This window comes from Humulus lupulus, chromosome 6, assembly GCF_963169125.1.
Source record: "Humulus lupulus chromosome 6, drHumLupu1.1, whole genome shotgun sequence".
NCBI classification, from domain to species: Eukaryota; Viridiplantae; Streptophyta; class Magnoliopsida; order Rosales; family Cannabaceae; genus Humulus; species Humulus lupulus.
Genome location: NC_084798.1, coordinates 28372650 through 28397407, shown reverse-complemented (window position 1 = coordinate 28397407; position 24758 = coordinate 28372650). Strand labels below are relative to the sequence as shown.

Below are 24758 nucleotides of genomic sequence, written 5' to 3'. Positions count from 1 at the left end.
GTCATATCCGAGATTATCTCCCATGATTTACTGAATATCCGATTAATTAGGAAAGAATATCTGTAACTAATTCATATAATCCTCCTTGAGCCTATAAATAATGAGAAGATAGCTCAAGGAAAGGACTTTTGGCTTTCTAATCACTGGAGATTAGAGATTTACGAGTGAGCTAGAGCTATCACATTCGATATATTGTTTTGTTCTTCAGAGGTTGGTGAATCTCATTGAACCCTAGTTCTTTGATCACTCCATTGAAATATTATATCAATAACAGCTCAAGTGGACGTAGGTTATTACCAGATTCTGGGGCCGAACCACTATAAATTCTTGTGTGCTTTACTGTTTTTGTCATTATTCTCATTTCAACATATATGTCTACATCAAGCATTTTTGACTCCGTGTCAGTTGACCAAAATCAGGGTCAACACTTATATTAAATATTATTATAATAATAATATTTTATAATATTTGAATTTATTTAATATAGTTAATAAATACTTTTTTAATTAGTTTTAAATGTATATTCCATTAAATATTTGGAATATTATGTTAAAGTTAAAAAAAAACCGTTAAAACAAAAAAATTATGTTATCTACACACTTTTTATATAAAGAAATATTTCTTCTATATAAAAAGTGTGTAGATAACGAAAATTCTTGGTTTTAACGGTTTTTTATTTTTTTCCGTTAACTTTAACGAAATATTTTTATATTTAACAGAATATTCTTATATTTAACTGTAAATTGTAAACGTGACTTAAACTTAGAAAATATTATATTTTTTAGATATTTTACAATGATAATTATTTAAAAATACTAAAACCATACGATTTATAACTTAAATAAAATTTAATTAAACTTAAACGTCAAGTATTAGAATAATATCATATTAAATATATAATATAATATAATCTACTATCAACAACCGGCAAACTTAAATTTAAATTTAAAATCTACGTATAATATTAATATTATATTAAACAGATAATATATAATGTCTTGTTGTCACTACCAAATTAAAAAACTATAACAAACATAAACTTAAACAAAAATTAATTAATTAATTAATTAAAATAAGATATTTTTAAGATATATTATGATAATTTAAATAATTAAATCATATTTATTTAAAAATAATAAAGACATACATATTATTTTTTTATTTTATAAATTTGTGTGATAGTTTGTTTTTTATCAAGTGATTGAAGCTATTTTTCTTCATCAAATTTATCAAAGGACATTGCGAGATAAATTAGAAATTAAAAATAGTTGATACATGTATACTATTATCTAAACTATGACTTTTTCTATTCTTATTTAATTTTAAATATTATTATAATTTATATATATATGTCATGTAGCCATATAAATATATATCTATGTCAATGTTGTGTTTATATGTCATATATGTAGAGATTATTGATATAAATATTTATATTTATTATAGAACTATAATTCATTATATTATATATATTTATATATTTTTTTTAAATAGTGAATCAATTTTTATTAAAATTATAGATAATGTTTACAATTTTAAAACTAAACAAACCTAGATTATATGTTGCTTCTACTTAAGGATATATATATTTATTAATCTCTTCTTTCCCTTTTGTCTTACTTTTTTTTCAAAAATTTCCAAAAGTGCGTGTAAAAGGGCTATAGGAAGATCACTACAAACAAAATTGATTAATTAACATTAAAATGTATTGGTAAGGCTAGGGACATCTGTATACATGACAAATTAATTATGAAACACATTTCAAATTCTTAATATGAAGAAATATTGTCAGTATATGACATATACTTTTAGGTACATTTGTGATGCGCATAATCCTTTCCATTTGTGGAAAATTTTGTTATTATATAAAAAAATAGAATTTACTTATTTGGTACCCTATGTTTTTACAAAGTATTATTTTGGTACCATCTGTTTTCAATAATGCTCATATGATACCTTGTATTTTAAAATTATACATATTTGATACCCTAAACTCAGATTTGATAGATAAAATTTTGTCAATATGATCAAACTGTCATCAGTCATAATTGATAGTAGTTTGATTAAATTGATAAAATTTTATTAATTAAATTTGAGTTTAGGGTACCAAATATGTACGATTTTAAAATACAGAATACCATATGAGCATTATTAAAAATAGAGGATACCAAAATGATACTTTGCAAAAACACAAAGTACCAAATAGTTACGTACCCAAAACTATAAAAAATTATAGTATTCGAGCAGGAGCGGGAGCGGACCTAATAAGATTTAACTTTAAGGGGCAATTTTTTTAATTATATAATAAACTAAAAAAATATTAATAATATAAACTGCATAAATAAGGAGAAAACATCCAGGGTGGGAATTAAAACCCTCATCGTAAATCATAAATATTTACGATACATATAGATTAAAATACATATATTTTTTCCAGTGGGGCAGCTGCCCACACTTGTCTACATGTGGATCCACTATTGATTCTAGCCCTTAAATTTATAAATTAGTTGCAATTTACACCATATCATGATTAAATTTGTAAAGAACTACTTATATTCTTGCTTTTAGCTAAATTTTGTTGTGTCTTTGCAAATATGGTATTTGCAGTCACTCACACTATCAATTAGCTTTTAAATATACCCATCGAAATGTGATGTACATATACTCCAAAATTTAAAGTTTTGGAGTTAATAGATAATTCTCGTAGATTCAAAAAGACTTAAAAAAGAAGAAAAAACCCTCACATGATAAAAACAAACCTTCCTAAGTAACTTATTGTAATATATATGTGTATATATAAACACACGCACTCACATTCAAAAGTACTGATAACATTGAGCTTACTTCAAAATCTCAAAAATTCATCTATACCTTAATACTATTCAGTCACATCTCATTTTCTCTCGATCGATCTCAATGGCTTATTCCTATCGACAACAGCATTATCCATTTTTATATCCTCCACCACCACCACCACCATCTTTGGCTCATTATTATTACAGTCCTAATAATGATCTGACCCCATTTCCAGACTCATATCCACCATATGAATTTAACTATTGTTATTCAGCTACTTCTAATAACATGGTGCCCTATCACCAGCACCCATCGTATCCAACTTCACATGGCTTCTGTCCTCATCACCATCTCTTGGCTTCATCACCGGCGGCTCCGCCACTAACTTATGGCGGCTACACGCCACCACCGCCACTGCGGCCATCCCCAGTTCATGGCAGTGGCCACCTCTCTGATAGACTATCTTCTTTTGTTAGAGGTGCCACAATTGGGAAGCTAGTGCATGAGGCCGTGGTGTTTGTGGCCGGAAAGGTGTGTTTGGATCATGGTGATTTGATGAGTTTTGACACGTCTTGTTATGATGATTTAATAAATTAAGCACCAAACATTATAGCTAGATCGATTCCATGGCAGACCGAGTTATATATATGTAATTTTATTCATGATTGATGTAACTTTTATATCTATTATGAAAAAATTAAACATATAATTACTGCTCTATATATATATATTCAAATCTGTGGAGGTGTTTGGGTAAGAAATAAAAAGTATTTTTTATTTTATTTTTGGAGAAGTTATAACCCTTTAGTTTTTCCCAAAAGACCATTCTAGAAGTTATTTTTTAATTTAAAATAATTTTTATAATTCTTAATTTACCTAAAAAATATTTTTTTCATTAATTATCTAAATGGAATATTTTAAGCTTTTAATTCCTTGTGTTTTTGATAAAAAACTTCTTATAAGCAAAAGTAAAACTTTTAATTCTATATAGTGTGCAACTTGCAGTTATGTATATGTATATATATTTTTGTAAATGTGGCACTTAACAGCTACATGGCCTACATGCATGCTTTTGGTCACTTTCCTGTTTTATTTTTTTTATTTTTTTAATAATAATGCCGATTTGGATATAAACAAGTGTATTTTCGATCGTAGCTAATTTACTATTTTATATATGAATAATGAGATGTGCACATAAGACATACACTAAATTTTTAAACATACATGTGGCCTTTTTATTTGTATAGTAGGATATTGCTTTTATATAAAAAGTGAAAATAAAAATATTATTTAGGTGAATATTTCCTCTCCTCATCTAAAGCGCTCATAGAGGATCAATTTAATTAAATAAATAAAAAAAGAGCATCATGAAACATGTTATTAAACGCTTGGGAAAGATTGAGATCATGTTAGACTTGGCTTAAAGAATATTATTCCTTTAATTTTAGGAAAGTTACAAGATATCTTATTTGAATTTGAAATATAATAAAATATAATTAAATGTGCCAATTAAATAAATATCTCTTTAGGTATTTATAACCGTATACACGTTGCTGCTATAATGAGCTTTCGAGCATGCATGATGTTTCGAGCTCAACATAACATTAACATTACCTTATCCTCGTCAGTCTTTCGAGACTGCCCTTCAGAGGAACCTTTGCATTCGATCTCAGGCTGCATGCTCAAGTGCTAGTGACGTGACATCTTAAAGTTATTAACTATATGCGTAAGTAATCACGATGAATACCCTTTTGCATATTTGATTACCATACTTGCGAGTCTACATTTTGAGACTGCTTTTTATATCTCGAAATTTGGGGTGTAACATTGTGGTAGTCCCCCGTAGAAATTTGAGTAACCTTTCAAATATGTATATATAGAATTTCATATCATTAGCTTGGTTAGTTGATAAGCAAGAAGATTCTCTCTTGGGCATTGAGGGGTGCAAATCATTGTGGATAGAGCAAAAATCCACCCACTTGCGTTCGACTAGCACGAATGCAAGCCCCAAAAGCCCAATTTATATTGGGTTTCCTTTGCAACCTAGAGATTAATTTTGATCTATATAAAATGTGCTAAATATTATAGGAATAATCTCTAAAATATTATTTTATGCCCAATCATCTAGATTTCGTGCGACCAAGCACAAGCACTAAAATCTTCTAGAACCAAGCATATTTGCTTAATTATTTTTGTGATGATCAAGCATGTTTTGCCATTAATGCCAAAATTAAAGGCAATATTCTCCCTTGAAGGCTATAAATAGAAGGCTTTTCCTCATTCTTCAACAAACCATTTGAAAATCATTCTCTATTTCTTCTCTTGTTCGAAGTTCCTTTGCTCTGTCTTTTGGTTGAAGCTCTCTTTGAGTTCAATCTATGTGGTGTCGAAGCTCTCTTAGTTCCCAATAAAAGCTTTGTGGTAGTCTTAGACATTGGTCAATTTGTTGGGAGTAGAAAGAGGGTACTTAGCTACTACTTATTGACCATTTTATCGTTGTGGCGATCCTCTAGCACCCAGTGAAGGGGTATAATTGTTTTAAGGACATAATGTGACACATCAGACTCAGTTTGATACAAATCAATATTTTTATTAAATATTTTATTTTGTACCAATTCTTATAATTATTTATTAATAATATTATATGTTTAATATAATATTAAGTTTAATTAAATTTTATTTAAATTATAAAATATATGATTTTATTATTTTTAAATAATTATTATTATAAAATATCTTATTTTTATTTGTTTATTTTTATTTAAATTTAAGTTATGTTTATAATCTACCATTAAATATAAAAATATTAATAAAAAACTCTTAAAATAAAAAAATTTCGTTATTTACCCATTTTTTATATAAAAAGAGATGGTTGTAGGTTTTGTTTTATATGAATAAAAGTTGCCAAAAAAATATCAATAGAATCATCAAAGCTCAAATTGTGGAAAAAATTTACAAATTTATTTATGTTTCACACTAAAATTAATAAATATATATAAATAAAAGAGTAAGTTAAAATATTAATAAATGTTACATGGAACACATCTTAAGCGCCAAATGTAATGTTTAGCGGTTACCATATTTTAAATCAACTACTATTTTTTTTTTTTTTGACAAAATTTAAATCAACTACTATTAAGATTTAGAATTTCTATTTTTGAAAACAACTCCCATTAAATAACGGTAGAGAAAAAGATGCTTAAAAAAGAATACAAAAATTTAAATTAGAAAGAAATTAATAAATTTATTTAACTACTTTTATTTATTTATTTTCTAATACCAAACCAGAAGTTTCGGATTCCTTTTCACTTTTCTTCTCTTTGATTCATTTCCCAATCCCAATCCCAATCCCAATCCCAAACCCAAACTTAGAGCTCCATCAATGGTCGTCACGCGTGAAGACAATGTTTACATGGCCAAACTGGCCGAACAGGCCGAGCGTTACGACGAGATGGCTGATTTCATGAAAAAGCTCGTCGCCGAAGATCTCGATGTCGGCGAGCTCACAGTTGAGGAGCGCAATCTTTTCTCTGTGGCTTACAAGAACATGGTCGGAGCTCGCCGCGCCTCGTGGCGGATCGTCTCCTCCATTGAGCAGAAGGAGGAGACTCGCGGCAATGCTGAACACGTGTCCACCATCAAGGACTACAGGTCCAAGATCGAGAACGAGCTCGCCTCCATATGCGGCGACATTCTGGATGTGCTCGAGAAGAAGCTCGTTCCTTCCGCAACCGCCCCTGAATCTAAGGTCTTTTACCTGAAAATGAAGGGTGATTATCACAGGTACCTTGCTGAATTCCAAAATGGTTTCGATCGAAAGGAGGCCGCCGAGAATACCCTCACTGCCTACAAGGCTGCTCAGGTTAGGCCTTTCGGTTCGATTCGATTTATTTCATTTGGGTCTTTGCCATTTTGTTTTTCTGATTCGTAATTTTTCTTTAATTAAGCTTTATTTTAATGGCAGAATCTAATCCACGTTGTTACTTTAGATTCAATGGCACTTTGAACAAGTTATGCCCTTTTTTTCCAATTGAAATGAGCTCACTTTGTGTTTATCTTAACTTCTTTATTTGCAGGACATTGCAACTTCTGAGCTTCCCCCAACTCATCCCATCCGCCTAGGATTGGCACTCAACTTCTCTGTATTTTACTATGAGATCTTGAATTCTCCCGATCGGGCTTGCACTCTTGCAAAGCAGGTAAAGAAATGAAACTCTAAAGCCTTACTTTAATTCATGTCGAGATCTTGAATTCTTATGATATTAGCTTTCGACCTTAAATGTGGGGATGATCATAGTCAGTTTGTCATGCAAAAATTGGATCGCAAGATCGAATTGGCATTCGATTTGGCAACCAAATATGAAATATAATTCAAATAGCAATTTTGTCAAACAGGATTTAGTTTAGAACATGTGTGTCCAAGTTCCTATTGAATAATAAAGAATCAATTCTTCTGGGAAGAAAAATAAGACAAAAGATAACTTTTTTTTTTCCCAACTCCTATAGATTGAGTTGTTACAAGGCAGGAGGCTATTTGGTTCCTGTCATCCTTCTTTTGGTTAAGTTTAAATTTATTATTTGTCGTTTGATGTTGACCATTTTCTGACCTATCTTAGCTGGATTATTGACACTTTTAGATGCTAACTTTTTTGTGAACAATCTACTTTGTTTGGATAACCTCATTTAATGAGGCTGGGGTGTTTTGATTTTAGGACTACCCTTTCTTGCTACCCCGTGTTTCATTTAGTTTTGACAACTTAGGATTTTAAGATTTTCTCTTTTTATTATCCTTCTCATATTTTATATAAAAAATATCTCAACATTTTGATTCTAATTGCATCTGATGTACTGTATTTGTCTTATGTTAGATTGTTGGATTTTACATATCCAAGTGTTTTTATTTTCTTTTCCCTCTGTTCTATGCCCTATGATATTTCTGTTTATGATATAAGTGTTTCTGTTTAGCTTCCCATGCTTATTTTCTTTTTTATGTTTTACTTAGGCTTTTGACGACGCAATAGCCGAGCTGGATACATTAGGAGAGGAGTCCTACAAGGATAGCACTTTGATAATGCAACTTCTTCGTGATAATCTCACTTTGTGGACCTCAGACATGCAGGTTTGAATCTATTCCCTTTGCCTTTTCTACAACTCCCCCCATAAATGATTGTTTTCGAAATATGTATCTTTTTTTGTTGCATAAACATGCATGTTTGATGCAAATTCTTGATGTTTTGATTTGTTATTGAGCAATATCTGCTGGCATGTTTTGTAGGATGAGGGCACAGATGAGATTAAAGATGCACCTAAGCCAGACGGTGAGCAGTAGCCGCAATTTTTTTTACCTGCGTAGGAGTATTCTGCTTCTCCTTTGTTTCATTTTGGAGAAGTGGCTTGGTCCTAACAATCTATGATTAGTTTCTAGGATTTTTTTTTATCGTTGTATGCATTTAGAGGCTTTGCCTTGTACTTGAGCCTAGATGTGCTAACTCAAGTTAGAGAATTAAACTCTTTCAGATTGTTGGCATGAATGGCTGCAAAAAATGTTGTTCAAGCTATATTTCTTTAACTTATTGTTCGAACTTTTTGTTAAAAGTTAAAATGAATTGTTAAAAAAATTGAAAAAGTATAATTGTGTGTGATATGGGAAAAGACCCACATGGATTTGAAACACTCTTCTAAGAGTGTATATAAGATGCAAGTGCCATTCATTGGTGTGTGCCCCAAGGGGTACCCAATTTTGTGCGAATGAGTGAGGACTCACATACTTGACTACGGCGCACCACCGCTGACCCGAGTTGAGCTGGCAGGTAGTGTGGTGTCAAAAAATTATTTAATAATAAAATAAATATTTTTTATCACGATATTTTCTTCCACTTTTGAAAAACGTTTTCTTACCGTTTTATGCAGATCGATTTCTTTACATAAGTTAGATAAAAAAAAACGTTAAGACACATCTTTTTTCTAAGAAAAAAAATATTCTCTTATGAAATAATCGAATTTCTCTGAGGTTGAGGGTGTACAAGAGCGAAGCCTTTCGGTGCAGAGAGTGTACAAGAGCGAAGCCTTTCGGTGCAGAGAGGAATCGTATACCGATGCTATTTTATCCTGGGGATGGCGTGGTTGATAAACTGTCGTGCACGCTTTGGGCAGAGCTATGAAACGTCTTAAAGAGAGCGACATAGTCTGTGTCTCAGCCAGGAAATTGATCGGTAATTCGTTCCAATTTTTATTTCAATTCGGATTTATCAATTTTAAGACGTTTTGTTTTGCTATGGCTACTACCGATGATTTTTCTAGTTCTGCCTCTACTGATATTAACAAGCCATTTCGTTTTGAGGGTTTGCATTTTAAGCGTTGGAAACAAAAGATGCTCTTTTATCTGACCATGAAGAAGGTTGTGTTTTTCCTCACTGCTCTGAAGCTGGTCGTCTCTGAACCTTCGACCGACAATGACAAAGAGACTGAACGCGAGAAGCAACAGAAGGAATTGGACTCCTGGGTTGAAAACGATTTCCTCTGTAAGAATTTTATTCTTAACAGTTTATATAATGATCTTTATGACTATTATAATTTAGACAAGTAAACAAAGGAAATTTGGGAGGCACTGCAAAAGAAATATGATACAGAAGAGGCGGGGACTAAAAGATACGCTGTCAGTCGCTACCTGAAGTATCAAATGGTGGATGATAAATCTGTGGAGGTCCAATCTCACGAAATTCAGAAAATCGTGCATGAGATTATCTCAAAAGGTATGACCCTTGATGAACAGTTTCAAGATGCTGTTTTAATTGACAAATTACCTCATTCCCGGAAGGATTTTAAAAATGTTCTCAGGCATAAGACTAAGGAATTTTCCTTAGAGAGTTTGATCACCCGCCTTCGTATCGAGGAGGAAGCAAATAAACTAAAACCAGAAAGAAAAGGTGCTTGTTGTCTCTAACAGCAACCCCAAGAAGTTCACACCTGCGGTTCTGAAGCCTAATGGCAAAAATTTTAAGAATCAGAACCGCAACTCAAATTCAAATTCCAACCGCAACAACCAGAATACTCCTCCAAACAACAATCAAAGTCGGAACCATAATAGGAACTAACCTGGAAGGCAGCAACCTCCACCTAAACAAAATGACTCTAGACAATTCCTTTGTTACAACTGTAACAAGCCAGGTCATATGGCACGCAAGTGTAGGAACAAGCCAAGCACTGCTCCGCAGGCTAACTTGACTGAAGAAGCTTTTATAGCTATGATTTCTGAGATCAACCTTATTGGTGGTGGGTAGACACTGACGCTTCACGCCATGTCTGCTATGATCGTGCTATGTTTAAAACATACATTGCTGCTGATGATAAGAAAGTGTTGTTGAGAGATTCCCACACCACTATTGTTGCTGGGATTGGGATTGTGGAGCTTAAGTTTACCTCAGGAAAGACTTTATTACTGAAAGATGTAATGCATACTCCTGAGATGAGAAATAATCTGATTTCTAGTTTTTCGCTTAATAAGGCTGGGTTTACTCAAACTATTGGGGCTGATTTGTACACCATCACTAAGAATGGTATTTTTGTTGGGAAGGGTTATGTGACTGATGGCATGTTTAAGTTAAATGTTAAACTCAATAAAGTTTCTCCTTCTGCTTATATGTTGTGTGATTTTAATGTTTGACATGCTAAACTTTGTCATGTCCTAATTCACATGGCATTGTTCACGAAACCACTGCACCGTATTCACCTGAAATGAACTGTAAAGTTGAAAGGAAGAATCGAACTTTCACTGAATCTGTTCTGGCTATTTTATTGAATCCTGGTGCTGCATCTCATTGGTGGGGAGAAATTCTTTTGACTGTTTGTTATGTGTTGAATAGAGTTCCTAAGTCTAAGAGTAAAGTTTCACCATATGAGATCTTGAAAAATAGGCAACCTAACCTGTCTTATTTTAGAACGTGGGGTTGTTTGGCTTATGTTCATATTCCTGATCCTAAGAAAATTAAGCTAGCAAGTAGAGCCTATGAATGTGTATTTATCGGATATGCAATTAATAGTAAAGCATATAGGTTCTATGGTTTAAATGCGCATGTTATTGTGGAATCAAATGATGCTAATTTTTATGAAAATAGATTCCCTTTTAAATTGAGAAATAGTGGGGGCGCATCTATTAGCAACATTCCTACGATTAGGAGTAATGAGCATATTGAGGATAGAGAATCAGAACCTAGGAGAAGTAAGAGAGCTAGAGTTGCTAAAGATTATGGTTATGATTTTCGTGTCTATACATTAGAGGAGGATCCTGCTAACCTCCAAGAAGCTTTGTCTTCTTTAGATGTTGACCTCTGGCAAGAAGCCATAAATGATGAAATGGACTCTCTTGAGTCTAACAATACATGACACTTAGTTGATTTACCTCATGGTTGTAAGCCTATAGGTTGTAAGTGGATTTTGAAAAATAAATTGAAACCTGATGATACTGTTGATAAGTACAAGGCTCGCTTGGTAGCCAAGGGTTTTAGGCAGAGAGAAAATATAGATTTCTTTGACACTTTTTCACCTGTTACAAGAATAACATCCATTAGAGTTTTGATTTCCCTAGCTGCCATTCACAATCTAGTTGTTCAACAAATGGATGTTAAGAATGTCTTTTTGAATGGTGAATTAAAAGAGGAGATCTATATGGATCAACCTGAAGGGTTTGTGATCTATGGCCAGGAACATAAGGTTTGTAAACTGGATAAGTCTCTATATGGTCTTAAGTAGGCACCTAAGCAATGGCATGAGAAATTTGACAATTTAGTTATCTCACATGGGTTTAAAGTGAATGAAAGTGACAAATGCATTTATTAAAAATCTAAGAATGACATTTGCACTATTGTATGTCTATATGTGGATGACTTGCTCATTTTTTGTTCGAATATCCATGCTGTGAATGCGATGAAATCTTTGTTATGTGCTAACTTTGATATGAGAGACCTTGGAGAAGCGAATGTAATCCTTGGTATTAAGATTACTACGTCTGAAAAGAGAATTTCTTTGGATCAATCTCACTACATTGAGAAGATTCTAAAGAAATACAATTACTTTTATTGTAAACCTGCTTGCACACCATATGATCCAAGTGTAAGTTATTTAAGAACACTGGTGACGGCGTGAGACAGTCCGACTATGCGAGCATCATTGTCAGTCTTCGATATGCCACTGATTGTACTAGAGCCGACATTGCATATGTTGTGGGATTACTGTGCAGGTTTACTAATAGACCTAGTATAGAGCATAGGCATGCTATTGAAAGGGTCATGAGATACCTTAAGAGAACCATGAACCTTGGATTACATTATCAGAAGTTTCCAGCTGTTCTTGAAGGTTATAGTGATGCAAACTAGAACACTTTGCCTGATGACTCCAAATCAACAAGTGGCTATATCTTTAGTATAGCTAGTGGAGCTGTTTCTTGGAAATCTAAGAAACAGACTATTTTGGCACAATCCACCATGGAGTCTGAAATGATAGCACTAGCTACAATTAGTGAAGAAGCAGGTTGGCTGAGAAGCCTGCTAGCTGAGATCCCTTTATGGGAAAAACCGATACCAGTTGTGTTGATCCACTGCGATAGTACTGCGACTATTGCAAAAATTCAGAACCGTTATTACAATGGTAAGAGACGACAGATACGTCGTAAGCATAGTACTGTTAGAGAGTTTCTCTCAATAGAAGCTATTAGAGTGGACCATGTACGTGCTGATGATAACTTAGCAGATCCTTTGACGAAAGGATTAGCTAGAGAGAAAGTCCATAAAACATCGAAAGGAATGGGACTATTGCCCTTAGAATGATGAATCACTCATGATGGTAACCCAACCTAAAGACTGGAGATCCCAAGAACTAGATTCAATGGGTAATAACAAGTTGTGAAGTGATATGAGTTGGATCATGCTATTTCCATTAAAGCATATAGAAGCATGAATTCCTGAAGCGATGAGAGGATGAGTTAATAGAAACTCTTAATGAGATCTATACTTTATGTGGAGTGGATTACCAAGCTACATGAGTACTCTTGATAGACTCACCTATGTGAATGTGGAAGTGGGGCCGCTTCCTATGGAATTTTGGGCAAAATTTATAGAGCATTCACTATACTAGGATCCTTGAAAGATTGGTGTGTGGTACGATGTTAGAAATAGAGTTCAAGACTACGTGTCACTCTAGTATAATCTAAATTGTATTCACTACGCAAATGTTCAAATCGAAAGATACATTTGTTTATGCACAATCTTATAAATTCTGATATTGCTCGAGAAAATAATTTTTAAAAATTCAAATGGGGGATTGTTGGAACTTTTTGTTAAAAGTTAAAATGAATTGTTAAAAAAATTGAAAAAGTATAATTGTGTGTGATATGAGAAAAGTCCCACATGGATTTGAAACACTCTTCTAAGAGTGTATAAAAGATGCAAGTGCCATCCATTAGGGTGTGCCCCAAGGGGTACCCAGTTTTGTGCGAATGGGTGAGGACTCACATACTTGACCACCACGCGCGCGCCGCTAGCCGTCTGACCGAGCCGAGTTGAGCTGGCGGGCGTAGTGTGGTGTCTAAGAAGCAGTAAACGTGATCCGTTTTAACTGCTATGACCACGATATTTTCTCTCACGTTTGAAAAACGTTTTCTTACCGTTTTATACTGATAGACTTCTTTACATAAGTTAGATCAGAAAAAACGATAAGACACATCTTTTTTCTGAGAAAAAAAAATATTTTCTTCTAAAATAATTGAATTTCTCTGAGTTTAAGGGTGTATAGGAGCGAAGCCTTTCGGTATAAAGAGGAATCGTATACAGATGTTGTTTTATCTTGGGGACGACGTGGTTGATAGACTGTCGTGCACACTTTGGGCAGAGCCACGAAACGTCTTAAAGAGAGCGATATAGTCTGCGACTCAGCCAGAAAATCGATCGGTAATTCGTTCTAATTTTTATTTCAATTCAGATTTATCAATTTAATAATATTAGGATTTTTTTTTTTTGTAATGAAATGGTGAATCAGATCATTTTATTTGTTAATTGAATTATCTAGGATTTTATGTTTAGTTATCTCTTTGTCACACCCTAACCCATTGCTCTTTCTTAATCTTAAGTCAAGCGAGCAGAAATTTTTCATTAATACTATTTCATAATGTTTTTAATGAGGTCAAACTGGTGTTTTAGTACGATTATGTTCAAACCCATGTGAAATAGAGGGACTTGTATGAAAGTTCATCATCACTCTAATGAATAATTGAAGTCCATATGTATAATGGATTATTTTTTATTATATTTGACAGAGAGGATTGAAATTGAATTGAGTTTCTTAATATTGATATTGGGTCATAGGTATGGATAATACTTTTGAGGATGTTCCGCTCCTTAATTAAAAATGTGTTTCTTGTTTTTAAAAGCTAAAAACTGTTCTAGAATAAGTAAATGTGTTTGGTATGGTTTTTAGTAAATAATTTTTAAAATCAAAGTTACAACAAATATAAAATTTTGAGAACAACAAATAGTTATTTTTTGTTGTTCTCAATTTTTTATTTTTTGTCAATTTTTTTTCTTTTCTCACATCATTTTTTTTAATTATTATTATCTCATATTATTTATTTTCATATCACTTTTTCTGTCATTATTCTCTCTTTCGTCACTTTCTCTCTTCTTATTTCTTTTGTTCTTTCATCACTTTCTTTCTTCTCACTGTTCTATCTTCAATTTATTTCTCATCACTTTATTTTTAATTTTTTCTCGTATCAATTTCTTTCTTCTTAATTTTTTTTCATCACTTTTCCTTTCATATTACTTTATCTCATTATTTATTACATATTTTTCTCTTTGTAAATATATTTATTAATTTTTTGTTTAAAATTTTAAAAAAATATTTTTAAAAAACATTAATCAAACACTTCTTGTTTTTTAAAATTATGTTTGGCATTGTATTATGTTTTTTGTTTTCAAAGTTGTGTTTTTTCAGAAATGAGAACAGAAAAAATTGAGAAGAGAGAAACTGATGCAAAAAAAAAAAATGAGAGAGAAAATGGCCAGATAGAAAAAATCAAGAGAGAGAAAATAAGGATATAGGAAGAGATGAGAAAGAAAATAATGAGATAATAAGTTATGAGAGAGAAAATAAGAAGAACAAAAGTGATGAGAGAGAATGTGATGTTAGAAAAAGTGATGAGAGAGAATGTGATGTTAGAAAAAGTGATGAGAGATAAGTTAATGAGAGAGAAAATGATATGATATAATAATAATAATTAAAAAGGTTATGTGAGAAAAAAATTGACAATTTTTTTTTTTAAAAACAACTTTTTGTTGTTCTCAAAATTTTCTGTTTTTGTAACTTTGTTTTTATAAATTATTTTATGAAAACAATGTCAATCAACCCTATTTGCTTTCAGAAAATAATTTTTAGGTTTTAAAAACAAAACAAAAAAAAACCAAACACGTTCTGTATTTTGTTTGCCTTAAAAAGTCGAGGATTAAGATACCTAAGCAATGGACAATACAAATTTGTTAAATGAGGGATAAAAAGAATCTTGAAATTACATTCCCATTTTGTAGAACATTTGAACATCCATCTTGCTGGAGTATTACCAATTTTAAGCCAAATATTGTATTTTATTTTCTTTAATAAACTCTTTCTTATCAAAGAAGTTGACCCTCAAATAGGTGATTTTCAGTAGGGTGTTCAGGATCTAAATTAATCAAATTATTCCGAACCAATCCAATTACAAAAAAATTGAATATCCAATTAGATTTGATTGGATTTGAAAAATTGAATGTTATTTAGATTAGATTGGTTATTGGATGACACTTTGAAAATCTAATTAGGATCCGATCCAATCCAACATTTATTACAAAATATATATTATCTTAAGTATAAATATATATAATTATATTAGTTTATATTGATTGTCATTTAGTAGATGTTATTATTGTTGTTGTTTTGATGCTATGTTAGTATTTTGGAGATATTATTATTGTTATTTTCATGTTATATTAGTATTTTAGTTATTAGTGTAAGACTTACTAGTTTTAAATTTTAATAGTTGTGGTGTAAGCTTAATATTTCACTTGTAAATCCATCATGTTAAGGACTTAATATAATTTTAAAGTCTAAATGTAGTATTATTACTAAATATTGTTAGTTTTTTGTATGATTTTTTTATCCTATTTTACTTATTAATCTTTTTAATATTAAAACTTAAGTTAAGAGATAAAAAAAATTATTAAAAAAACTGATACAATACAATTATAATTGGATCGGATTAGATTTTGAAACCAAATTAGATTGGATTGGATGCTTATTTTCAACATCCAACTTTTAATTTGATTGAATTAGTTAGAGGCAAAAATATTAGATCTATTGGATGAGCACCTCTAATTTCCAATAAATTCACTCGAAAAATCTTTAGTAACAAACATTGACAAAAAAAATTAAAAAACGATATTACCATTTTATTGTCTTTATCTACAACTACAAACCACATTTCACAGAAAAATCACCAACTTAGGCCTACTACATTACTAAACCACATTTCTGCAATGACAACATCCTAAGGACACCCATATGAACATTTGGCACTCATAAATCTGATTTATTTTATTATTATTTTTTTAAAAAAATTCAAAGGACGAGAATTCAAACTTATATCTTCCATAATAAATAGGTGTGTCTATCACTACGCTAAGTGGCTAAGTATGTGACCACTGTATCATACCTCCAAACATTATTTATTTATTTGACAATGTTAAGTATATGTCATTACTCTAGTTGAAAAGCTTGATTTCCAAGAGGGCAGTGAAGTTCTTTCCATTGTAAGAAAGAAATTTCTAATGACCATATATTAATGACTCATATGATCAATTCAAAGTATTGTCTTTGTACTATCAAAGAAATATGTATAACAAAGAATTTCACAAGAATAATATATGCAAACAAAAATCATATCTTCCTAAGAAATAATGCATATTGATGACCAACACAAATATGAAATATAGCCCAAGATTTTCCAAGTCAGCTTTTCCTTGAGGTTAATCTTTGTCCAACACCTGAAATATAAGTACAATAAATAAGTAAAAATTGCCTAGTTGAAACTACAAAATCGGTACCCAGTTACTTTTAAATGAGCATTTCCCACTTGAAAAGAATTTTATACTGAGAAAGTTTAGAACTTCATGGAAGTACACACATCAAACAAAACAAATTACGGTAGGAACATTTTACCTTAGTAGTAAATAAAATCTACACTAATGGCGTTTCAGACTACTCTGTCTCTTCCCCATCAGAATTATCAAAATCGTGATAACCTGTCATAAGAAGCGTCCAAACAAACATGGTTCCCAAATTTTAATATAAGGCCATGAACATTGTTAAATTCTTAGCTATAAAAATCAAGCAGGACAATCTGTTCCCAATAGAAAAATTAAAGACAATTTCTAAGTCACTAGAATTCTGATAGCAGTATAAAATAGATTGCAAATAAAACAGTAGGAAAGATAGCAAGAATTTGGCCAGAATTATCATTCAAATTACCAAGAATTCGAGAGCTTGGTTCTCTCCAAACAAAACAGAAAATTACACCAATTTCTCCATGCTCAATACAACAAAATTACTCAGCTATATACTCTGGCCTAATTTACCCCGTGTACCCTCCTACACTCAACCAGAATTCTCATAACTAACTGGCTGACCTGTCCTCTCTTTTATCCCCCCTCTCCTAGCGTACACGTAATTAATAGGAGGTCTATCATTACCCCCGCCCAAAGACGCACCTTGTCCTCAAGGTGGAAACTTGGAAATTGTTGCTGAATTGTGGCAAAGTCCTCCCAAGTGGATTCGCATTCAGGAAGGTGTAGCCACTGGATCAAAACCTGTGGCTGTGTTCTGTGAGTTCCTGGTCGTATGTCCAACACCTTCTTGGGTTCCAGCAGCCATTCCATCTCAGAGGACAGATTCATAGGGAGCTTAGTTGCAGATTGGAGAGGACCCAACGCTGGCCGAAGTACAGAAACATGAAAAACTGGGTGGATCTTTGCATCCGATGGGAGCTGAAGTCGATAAGCCGCACCCCCAATGCGTGACAGCACTGGAAAAGGGCCAAAAAACAGCGGACCCAATTTCTGGTTTTTTCTTTTAGCCAAAGTGCGCTGCCGATAAGGCTTGAGCTTCACATAGACTTTATCGCCCACTTGAAACTGAATATCTTTCCGTTTTTTATCCGCTTGATGCTTCATCTTCTGCTGAGCACGCTGGAGATTCAGTTTTAATAAATCCAAAACCTCATCCCGAGCCTGTAAATTCTGTTCAACTGCTGAAACAATTGTTTGGTTAACTTCCAGCCGTATTAAAGGTGGAGGATCTCTGTGATAGAGAGCTTTGAAAGGTGTCATACCCGCTGAGGAATGATACGAAGTGTTGTACCAAAACTCAGCCCATGGCAGCCATTTAACCCACTGTGTTGTCTTCGTACTCACGAAACAGCAAAGATATGTCTCCAAGCATCTATTGACGACCTCCGTCTGGCCATCCGTCTGTGGGTGGTACGCCGAACTCCGCTTAAGAACAGTCCCTTGCAATCTAAACAGTTCCTTCCAAAAGAGGCTCAAAAAAATTTTGTCACGATCTGTCACAATAGATTGAGGAATACCATGTAATTTGACAACTTCCTTAACAAAAACTGATGCAACGGTGGTGGCTGAGTATGGGTGCCGAAGTGGGATAAAATGGGCATATTTAGAAAGGCGATCCACCACGACCAATATCGAGTCAAAGCCATTAGATTGAGGTAGTCCCTCAATAAAATCCATAGAAATATCATCCCATACTTGCTCCGGGATAGGAAGAGGCTGAAGTAAACCTGTTGGGGATTGCGCCAAATACTTATTCTGCTGGCACACTGAACATTCAGCAACATATTTCTGTATATCAGCTCGCATTCCTTGCCAATAGAAGTCGGCAGCTATCCGTTGAAAGGTCCGAAACACGCCAGCGTGACCCCCTACGTTACTGTCATGGTATTCCTGCAGCAAAAGCGGAATAAACGGGGAAGAGGATGGTAAAACCAACCTGCCTTTGAACTTTAAACAGCCTTGTTGATAAGAGTACCCCGTACATGACTTCCCTGCTTGTAGGTGCTGGATTATCTTAGCTAACAGTGGGTCCGTGGCGACATGAGATTGTAAATCAGCAACAGAAATCAGATTTGGGACTGAAATTGCTTGGCAAGTTACCTCTGGCAGCACCCTCGATAACGCATCGGCAGCCTTGTTTTCTAAACCGGGCCGATATTGAATCTGAAAATCATACCCTAGCAGTTTTGTGAGCCATTTCTGGTGTTCAGTGGCGACCATACGCTGCTCCAATAAGTACCGTAAACTCCTTTGATCAGTTCGAACAATGAAATGTCTCCCAAGTAAATATGGACGCCATTTTTGGATAGCGAGGACGATGGCCATGAGTTCTCTTTCATAAACTGACTTACTGCGAGCCCGAGGGGACAAAGCTTTGCTGAAATACGCAATAGGCCGCTGGTTTTGCATCAAGACAGCCCCAATACCTGTGCCGGAAGCATCCGTTTCAACCACAAATGGTTTTGAAAAATTTGGCAAAGCCAAAACTGGAATATCACACAGAGACTGTTTCAAACCATCAAACGCTGCCTGTGCCTCTTCATTCCAGCCAAATGCATCTTTTTTTAACTGGTCTGTCAACGGTTTAGCGAGCTGGCCATATCCTCGAACGAACTTTCGGTAGTATCCAGTTAAGCCCAAAAATCCCCTCAGCTCCTTAAGTGTTCTTGGCGTGGGCCATTGGCGCATGGCAGCCAATTTAAGGGGGTCGGCGGACACCCCCTCTGCTGAAACAATGTGGCCTAAATACTCCAACTGTGACTGGGCAAATAAGCATTTCTTTTTGTTTGCAAACAGCTGGTGTTGGCTGAGGCAGTTTAAGACAATATCCAGGTGTTGCAGATGAAGTTCCATGGAGGCACTGTAGATCAAAATATCGTCAAAAAAAACAAGCACAAATTTTCTAAGAAATTCACGAAAAACCTCATTCATTAAGGCTTGGAATGTAGCTGGAGCGTTAGTCAAGCCAAAAGGCATGACTAAAAATTCGTAATGTCCCTCATGCGTGCGAAACGCTGTCTTTTCAACATCCCTAGCTGCCATGCGAATTTGATGATAACCCGACTTGAGATCCAACTTAGAAAACACTTTTGCGCCATACAACTCATCAAGAAGCTCGTCAATGACCGGAATGGGGAACTTATCAGCAACGGTTTCCCGATTTAATGCTCTATAATCCACGCAAAACCTCCAGCTGCCATCTTTTTTCTTTACCAACAAAACTGGGCTGGAAAAAGGGCTCGTGCTAGGCTGTATAATTCTGGCTCGCAGCATTTCCTTAACTAATCGCTCAATTTCATCTTTCTGGACCTGTGCATAGCGATAAGGACGAACTGAAATTGGACCAGCCCCCTCCTTTAAAGTAATCTTGTGCTCATGAGAACGCTGCGGTGGTAATCCTTCCGGCAGATAAAAAACTGGCTCATGCTGCTGCAATAATGACACTACTGCCGGCGGTACACAGTCGGGTTCTTGGATGTGTTCCGTGGACAGGGAACCAAACTGAATCCAGTAACCTTGCCCCTCTTGCTGAACCGAATGAATAAGTGCCTTGAGCGAAATTTGTGATTTACATAAACTGGGGTCCCCTTGTAGTGTGATCCATGTTCCTCCCACTTCAAACTTCATCACCATCGTTTTCCAATTAACTTGCATATTTCCCAGCGACCCTAGCCACTGAATACCCAAGATAACATCCGCACCACCCAAATCCAGCGGTAGAAAATCAGTAATCACCTTTAAAGTGCCCAGCTCCAGCTCCACGTTCGTACAAACTCCGTCCGTTCTCACCTTACCTCCCGTCCCAAGTAGGACTCCATAAGCTGTAGTCGCTGTAATGGGGATCTTCGAAGCCTCCACTAACTCCTTTGAGATGAAGTTATGTGTCGCACCACTATCAATAAGGACTGTGACTGGTTGTTCGGCAATCATACCCGATAGCTTCATCGTATGAGCTGAAGAGATGCCGACTAATGAATTCAATGATAACATAGCTAACTGGTCTTCCGATGTTGCTTCCACGCTGGCTTCTGGGCTAAGAGGAGGGGACTCTGAAGGTTCGCTCTCCTCATTGTCATCTCCCACCAAAAGCACCTGTAATGTCTTTTGTTCACATACATGCCCCCTGTGAAATTTTTTATCACACCTAAAGCAAAGGCCCTTGCTGCGTTTATCTTGGTATTCAGTTTCTGTCAAACGTTTAGGTGTTGAAGAACTGGGTTGTTTGCCTCCCCACTGCCCAGAAAACGTCGATATCGGCCCAGAACTGTTCGTGAAAGGGGGCTGAGTCGGCCGTACAGTCGCAGGGAAAGGAGAGTAACGTGGTGGTGTAATTGGGCCTGGAGAAACCCTAGTGTAAGCCCCTTTGTGCTGAAGGCCCAATCCCAGAAGTTGGTGCCCTTCTTCAATACGCTGGGCTGTGTCCATGATATGGGCTAAGCCCAAAGGCTGTAACATATGCAACGGTCCCTTAATCTCCTCCTTCAGCCCCTTGACGAAACACCCTTCCAATACGTGCTCCGGGACGCCGGCCACCCGAGAAGCCAGGGCCTCCCAACGAAGACGATAAGCCTTCACCGTGGTCTCTTGTCGAATGGACAGCAGCTCCTCTGTCGTCGACCCAATCGGCACCTCACGGAATCGAAGCAGCAACAGCCGCTTCAATGTCGACCACGAAGTGATGGGATGCCTCTGGTTCTCCCACTGGAACCAAGTTAGGGCAGCTCCCTCTAACCCAATGATAGCCGCTTCCAACTTGTGATGCTCAGAGAATCGGTTCAAAACAAAGTAACGTTCAGCCCGCAACACCCATCCGTCGGGATTTTCACCAGAAAACAGAGGAAGCTCCATACGGGGAGGACCGAAATCACGTCCGCCAGAGAAATCGACCGGAGTGGCCGTAGTCTCCGCCGGCATCGTAGGGGGCTGTTGTGTTCCCGTCGGATCTGGTTGCGGAGCATGGGATGCCGAACAGTCACCGTCCACTGCCCGTCGTTGTCGGTCGTTCTCCTCACTTGGCCCCGTCGTACCCATACGCGTCGATCCTTGCAACAACGTTGTGATATGGCCAATCAAGAACTCCACCTTCTTCTCCAGTCCCGGAATTCTCTGGGTATCCGTGCGAAGAGCCTCGAGCTCCTGTGGGAAGTGTTGCATCTGAGCTCTCATTTCCGAAACTTCACGTCTCAGCTCAGATTGCACCTCTTCAAGTTTCTCTTCCACCAACTCCAGCTGCGGAATAGTTTTAGGTCCCATGGTAGATCTGTGCTCTGATACCAATATGATAGCAGTATAAAATAGATTGCAAATAAAACAGTAGGAAAGATAGCAAGAATTTGGCCAGAATTATCATTCAAATTACCAAGAATTCGAGAGCTTGGTTCTCTCCAAACAAAACAGAAAATTACACCAATTTCTCCATGCTCAATACAACAAAATTACTCAGCTATATACTCTGGCCTAATTTACCCCGTGTACCCTCCTACACTCAACCAGAATTCTCATAACTAACTGGCTGACCTGTCCTCTCTTTTATCCCCCCTCTCCTAGCGTACACGTAATTAATAGGAGGTCTATCAAATTCCTAACCATGTTCAAAAGGAATGAAGTTGATTTTGCTAATACAAAGTTATCGTTCTAATAACGAGGTTTAGTCATTCAAAAACATAATGAAGACTGTAATGACTACTAAAACTATTCTCTATTCTTTTACAAGAAAATATATTGCTCATTCAATAGATAACATTATGTCTAAACATTGAGACACTAATAAGTATCCCAACAATCAATACATACGAAGATAAGCTTATAGTAAATAATCATCTAGAAGGAAGTAATGTGTCCACTTTTCTGTTTATTTGCATACTCATATTTGTGCAATATTTGATGAGAAATCAAACACGATTACTTGACCTTCTTGTCATGAGTAACTATCATAGTTGTCAACTTTACAAATTTTAATAACAAATAGTTCAATGAGGACTTAAAGACACTTCAATTGGTTGGATGAGTCTCTGAGAGTAAAGGGTATGGGGTTAATAACCAATAAGAGTAATTTGTGAAAAATATACATTTTAATGTGGCTCTAATACTTGGGAATAAACCAGAAAAAATTATTCATGTTCAACTTGATAAAGTGAACAATTGATATTAACTTGTGAAAAGCAACACACAATTTTAACTTGTACACACAACTTAGGCTGCGCCCACAGGCTGCTTCAGATTTTTCACTAAATAGAGAAAAATTCAGATTGTTTACAACACTCAAACTCACATCACAAACCTTAATTGCACCTGAGAAAGTTTGCACACAGAACTCCCTCTGGAATATTTTTTCTCACTAAAGCTTTCTCGTAAGAGATAATTAATAACAAATAGTAGTCCAATGAATAGGTCAGCTCAAGTGGTTAGATGCAAGTGTGTGATAAAGGGTAAGGAGTTTCTAATAAATGATAATAACAATAAGAGTAAATTGTGAAAAAAGATATCTAAAGTTAGAAATAGCAAATAGACTCTTACAGTTTCGGCGAGTATGACCAGGTTCCCTACATTTGCCACACTTTCTGACAATATCTTCATCATCAAAACGAAGAATCCTTGGCTTTTTGGTTCCCTTACCAGACCATCCTGTATATTTTCCTCTTACAGCATCCAAGTCACAAGTATGCACATTATCATAAGCTCTCACCTCAAAAAAATCAGTAATGCTTAGCCTTCCTGCATAAACTCTCCACTTACATTGCTCATCCAAACACCCAACTTCTAGTCTCTTAGCAGTAGACCTCACAATTCTGATCTTAAAATTCCCTACCATACCAACAATATATAACTTCTTCTTCAATGTATCTTTGTTCCAAAACAAGTCACGTACCTTAATATCTTCAAATCTTTTGACTCCATTCTTTACTTCTCCATCTTTAACCAAAGACTTGTCAGCATCATTTGAACCATCACCACCACTCCTATCTCCCAACTCAACCTTGCCCTTTGATTCTACTTCTTGTTCAAGATTTTCCTTTTCCTTTAAAGGAATCCTCGAAAAGGGATTGCTTCCACCGGAAGAAACAGATGGTGGGTTTTTTGTTTCTGGGCCAACAATGCTGACATATAGTGGACAACGGTTGTTATCCTTTTCGTTCAAGGACATGAAAAACTGAAGATCATTATCATTCAAAAGATCCATGTATGGAGAAGAACAATGTACTGGTATTGACGTATCAATCTTCATTGCTATGTTGTGTCGAAGAGGATCCAACTCTAAGAGATGGTACAATTTCTCAAGCAACTCATTGCAATTGGTATTCTTCTCAATTAGTAATCCTTTGCACTTGTTATCAACGAACTTCTTGGTGGTCTCATCCCACTTCCCATCATACAAAACAAAGATTGGGATTTTAGACATATTTTCTGTTCACAAAATCAAGAACAGCCTTGATTTAACATCATCCTCCTTCCTCCAAAATAAGAAAGAAGAACAAGAAGCTAATCTAAAAAAAAAAGTTGTAAAATAAATAAATAAAAAATTAAGGAATGTACTCAAATGAGTAAGAAAATATACCTCGGATTGGAGGAGCCCTAATTCTTAGTTTTGAAGAGCAGAAACTGCCACAACCTCTCTACCGAAGAAATCAGGATCACTTCATTTGTATTATTAAAGGAAATGTGTACATTAATATGGAGGGAAATCGTGGTGGTAGGGGGTAATGAAATATCTAAAAAGTCCAGATTACAGAGAAACAGCTCCTTTTCCATTAGGGACAAAATAGTAATTTCGTATAAAACCAGGAACGAAATTCAGAGGCCAAAACGCGAGGTATGTAT

At 35.1% G+C, this 24758-nt stretch overlaps 1 protein-coding gene across 1 annotated transcript; it reads left to right on the top strand.

Annotated features, from left to right (window-relative positions):
* Nucleotides 1–6075: 6075 nt before the first annotated feature.
* LOC133781972 (14-3-3-like protein GF14 psi) lies at nucleotides 6076–8398 on the top strand. The gene is made up of 4 exons (XM_062221098.1): nucleotides 6076–6658; nucleotides 6873–6995; nucleotides 7799–7915; nucleotides 8072–8398. The coding sequence occupies exons 1-4, from the start codon at nucleotides 6179–6181 to the stop codon at nucleotides 8123–8125; spliced, it is 774 nt and encodes a 257-aa protein (XP_062077082.1). The 5' UTR covers nucleotides 6076–6178; the 3' UTR covers nucleotides 8126–8398.
* Nucleotides 8399–24758: the final 16360 nt, after the last annotated feature.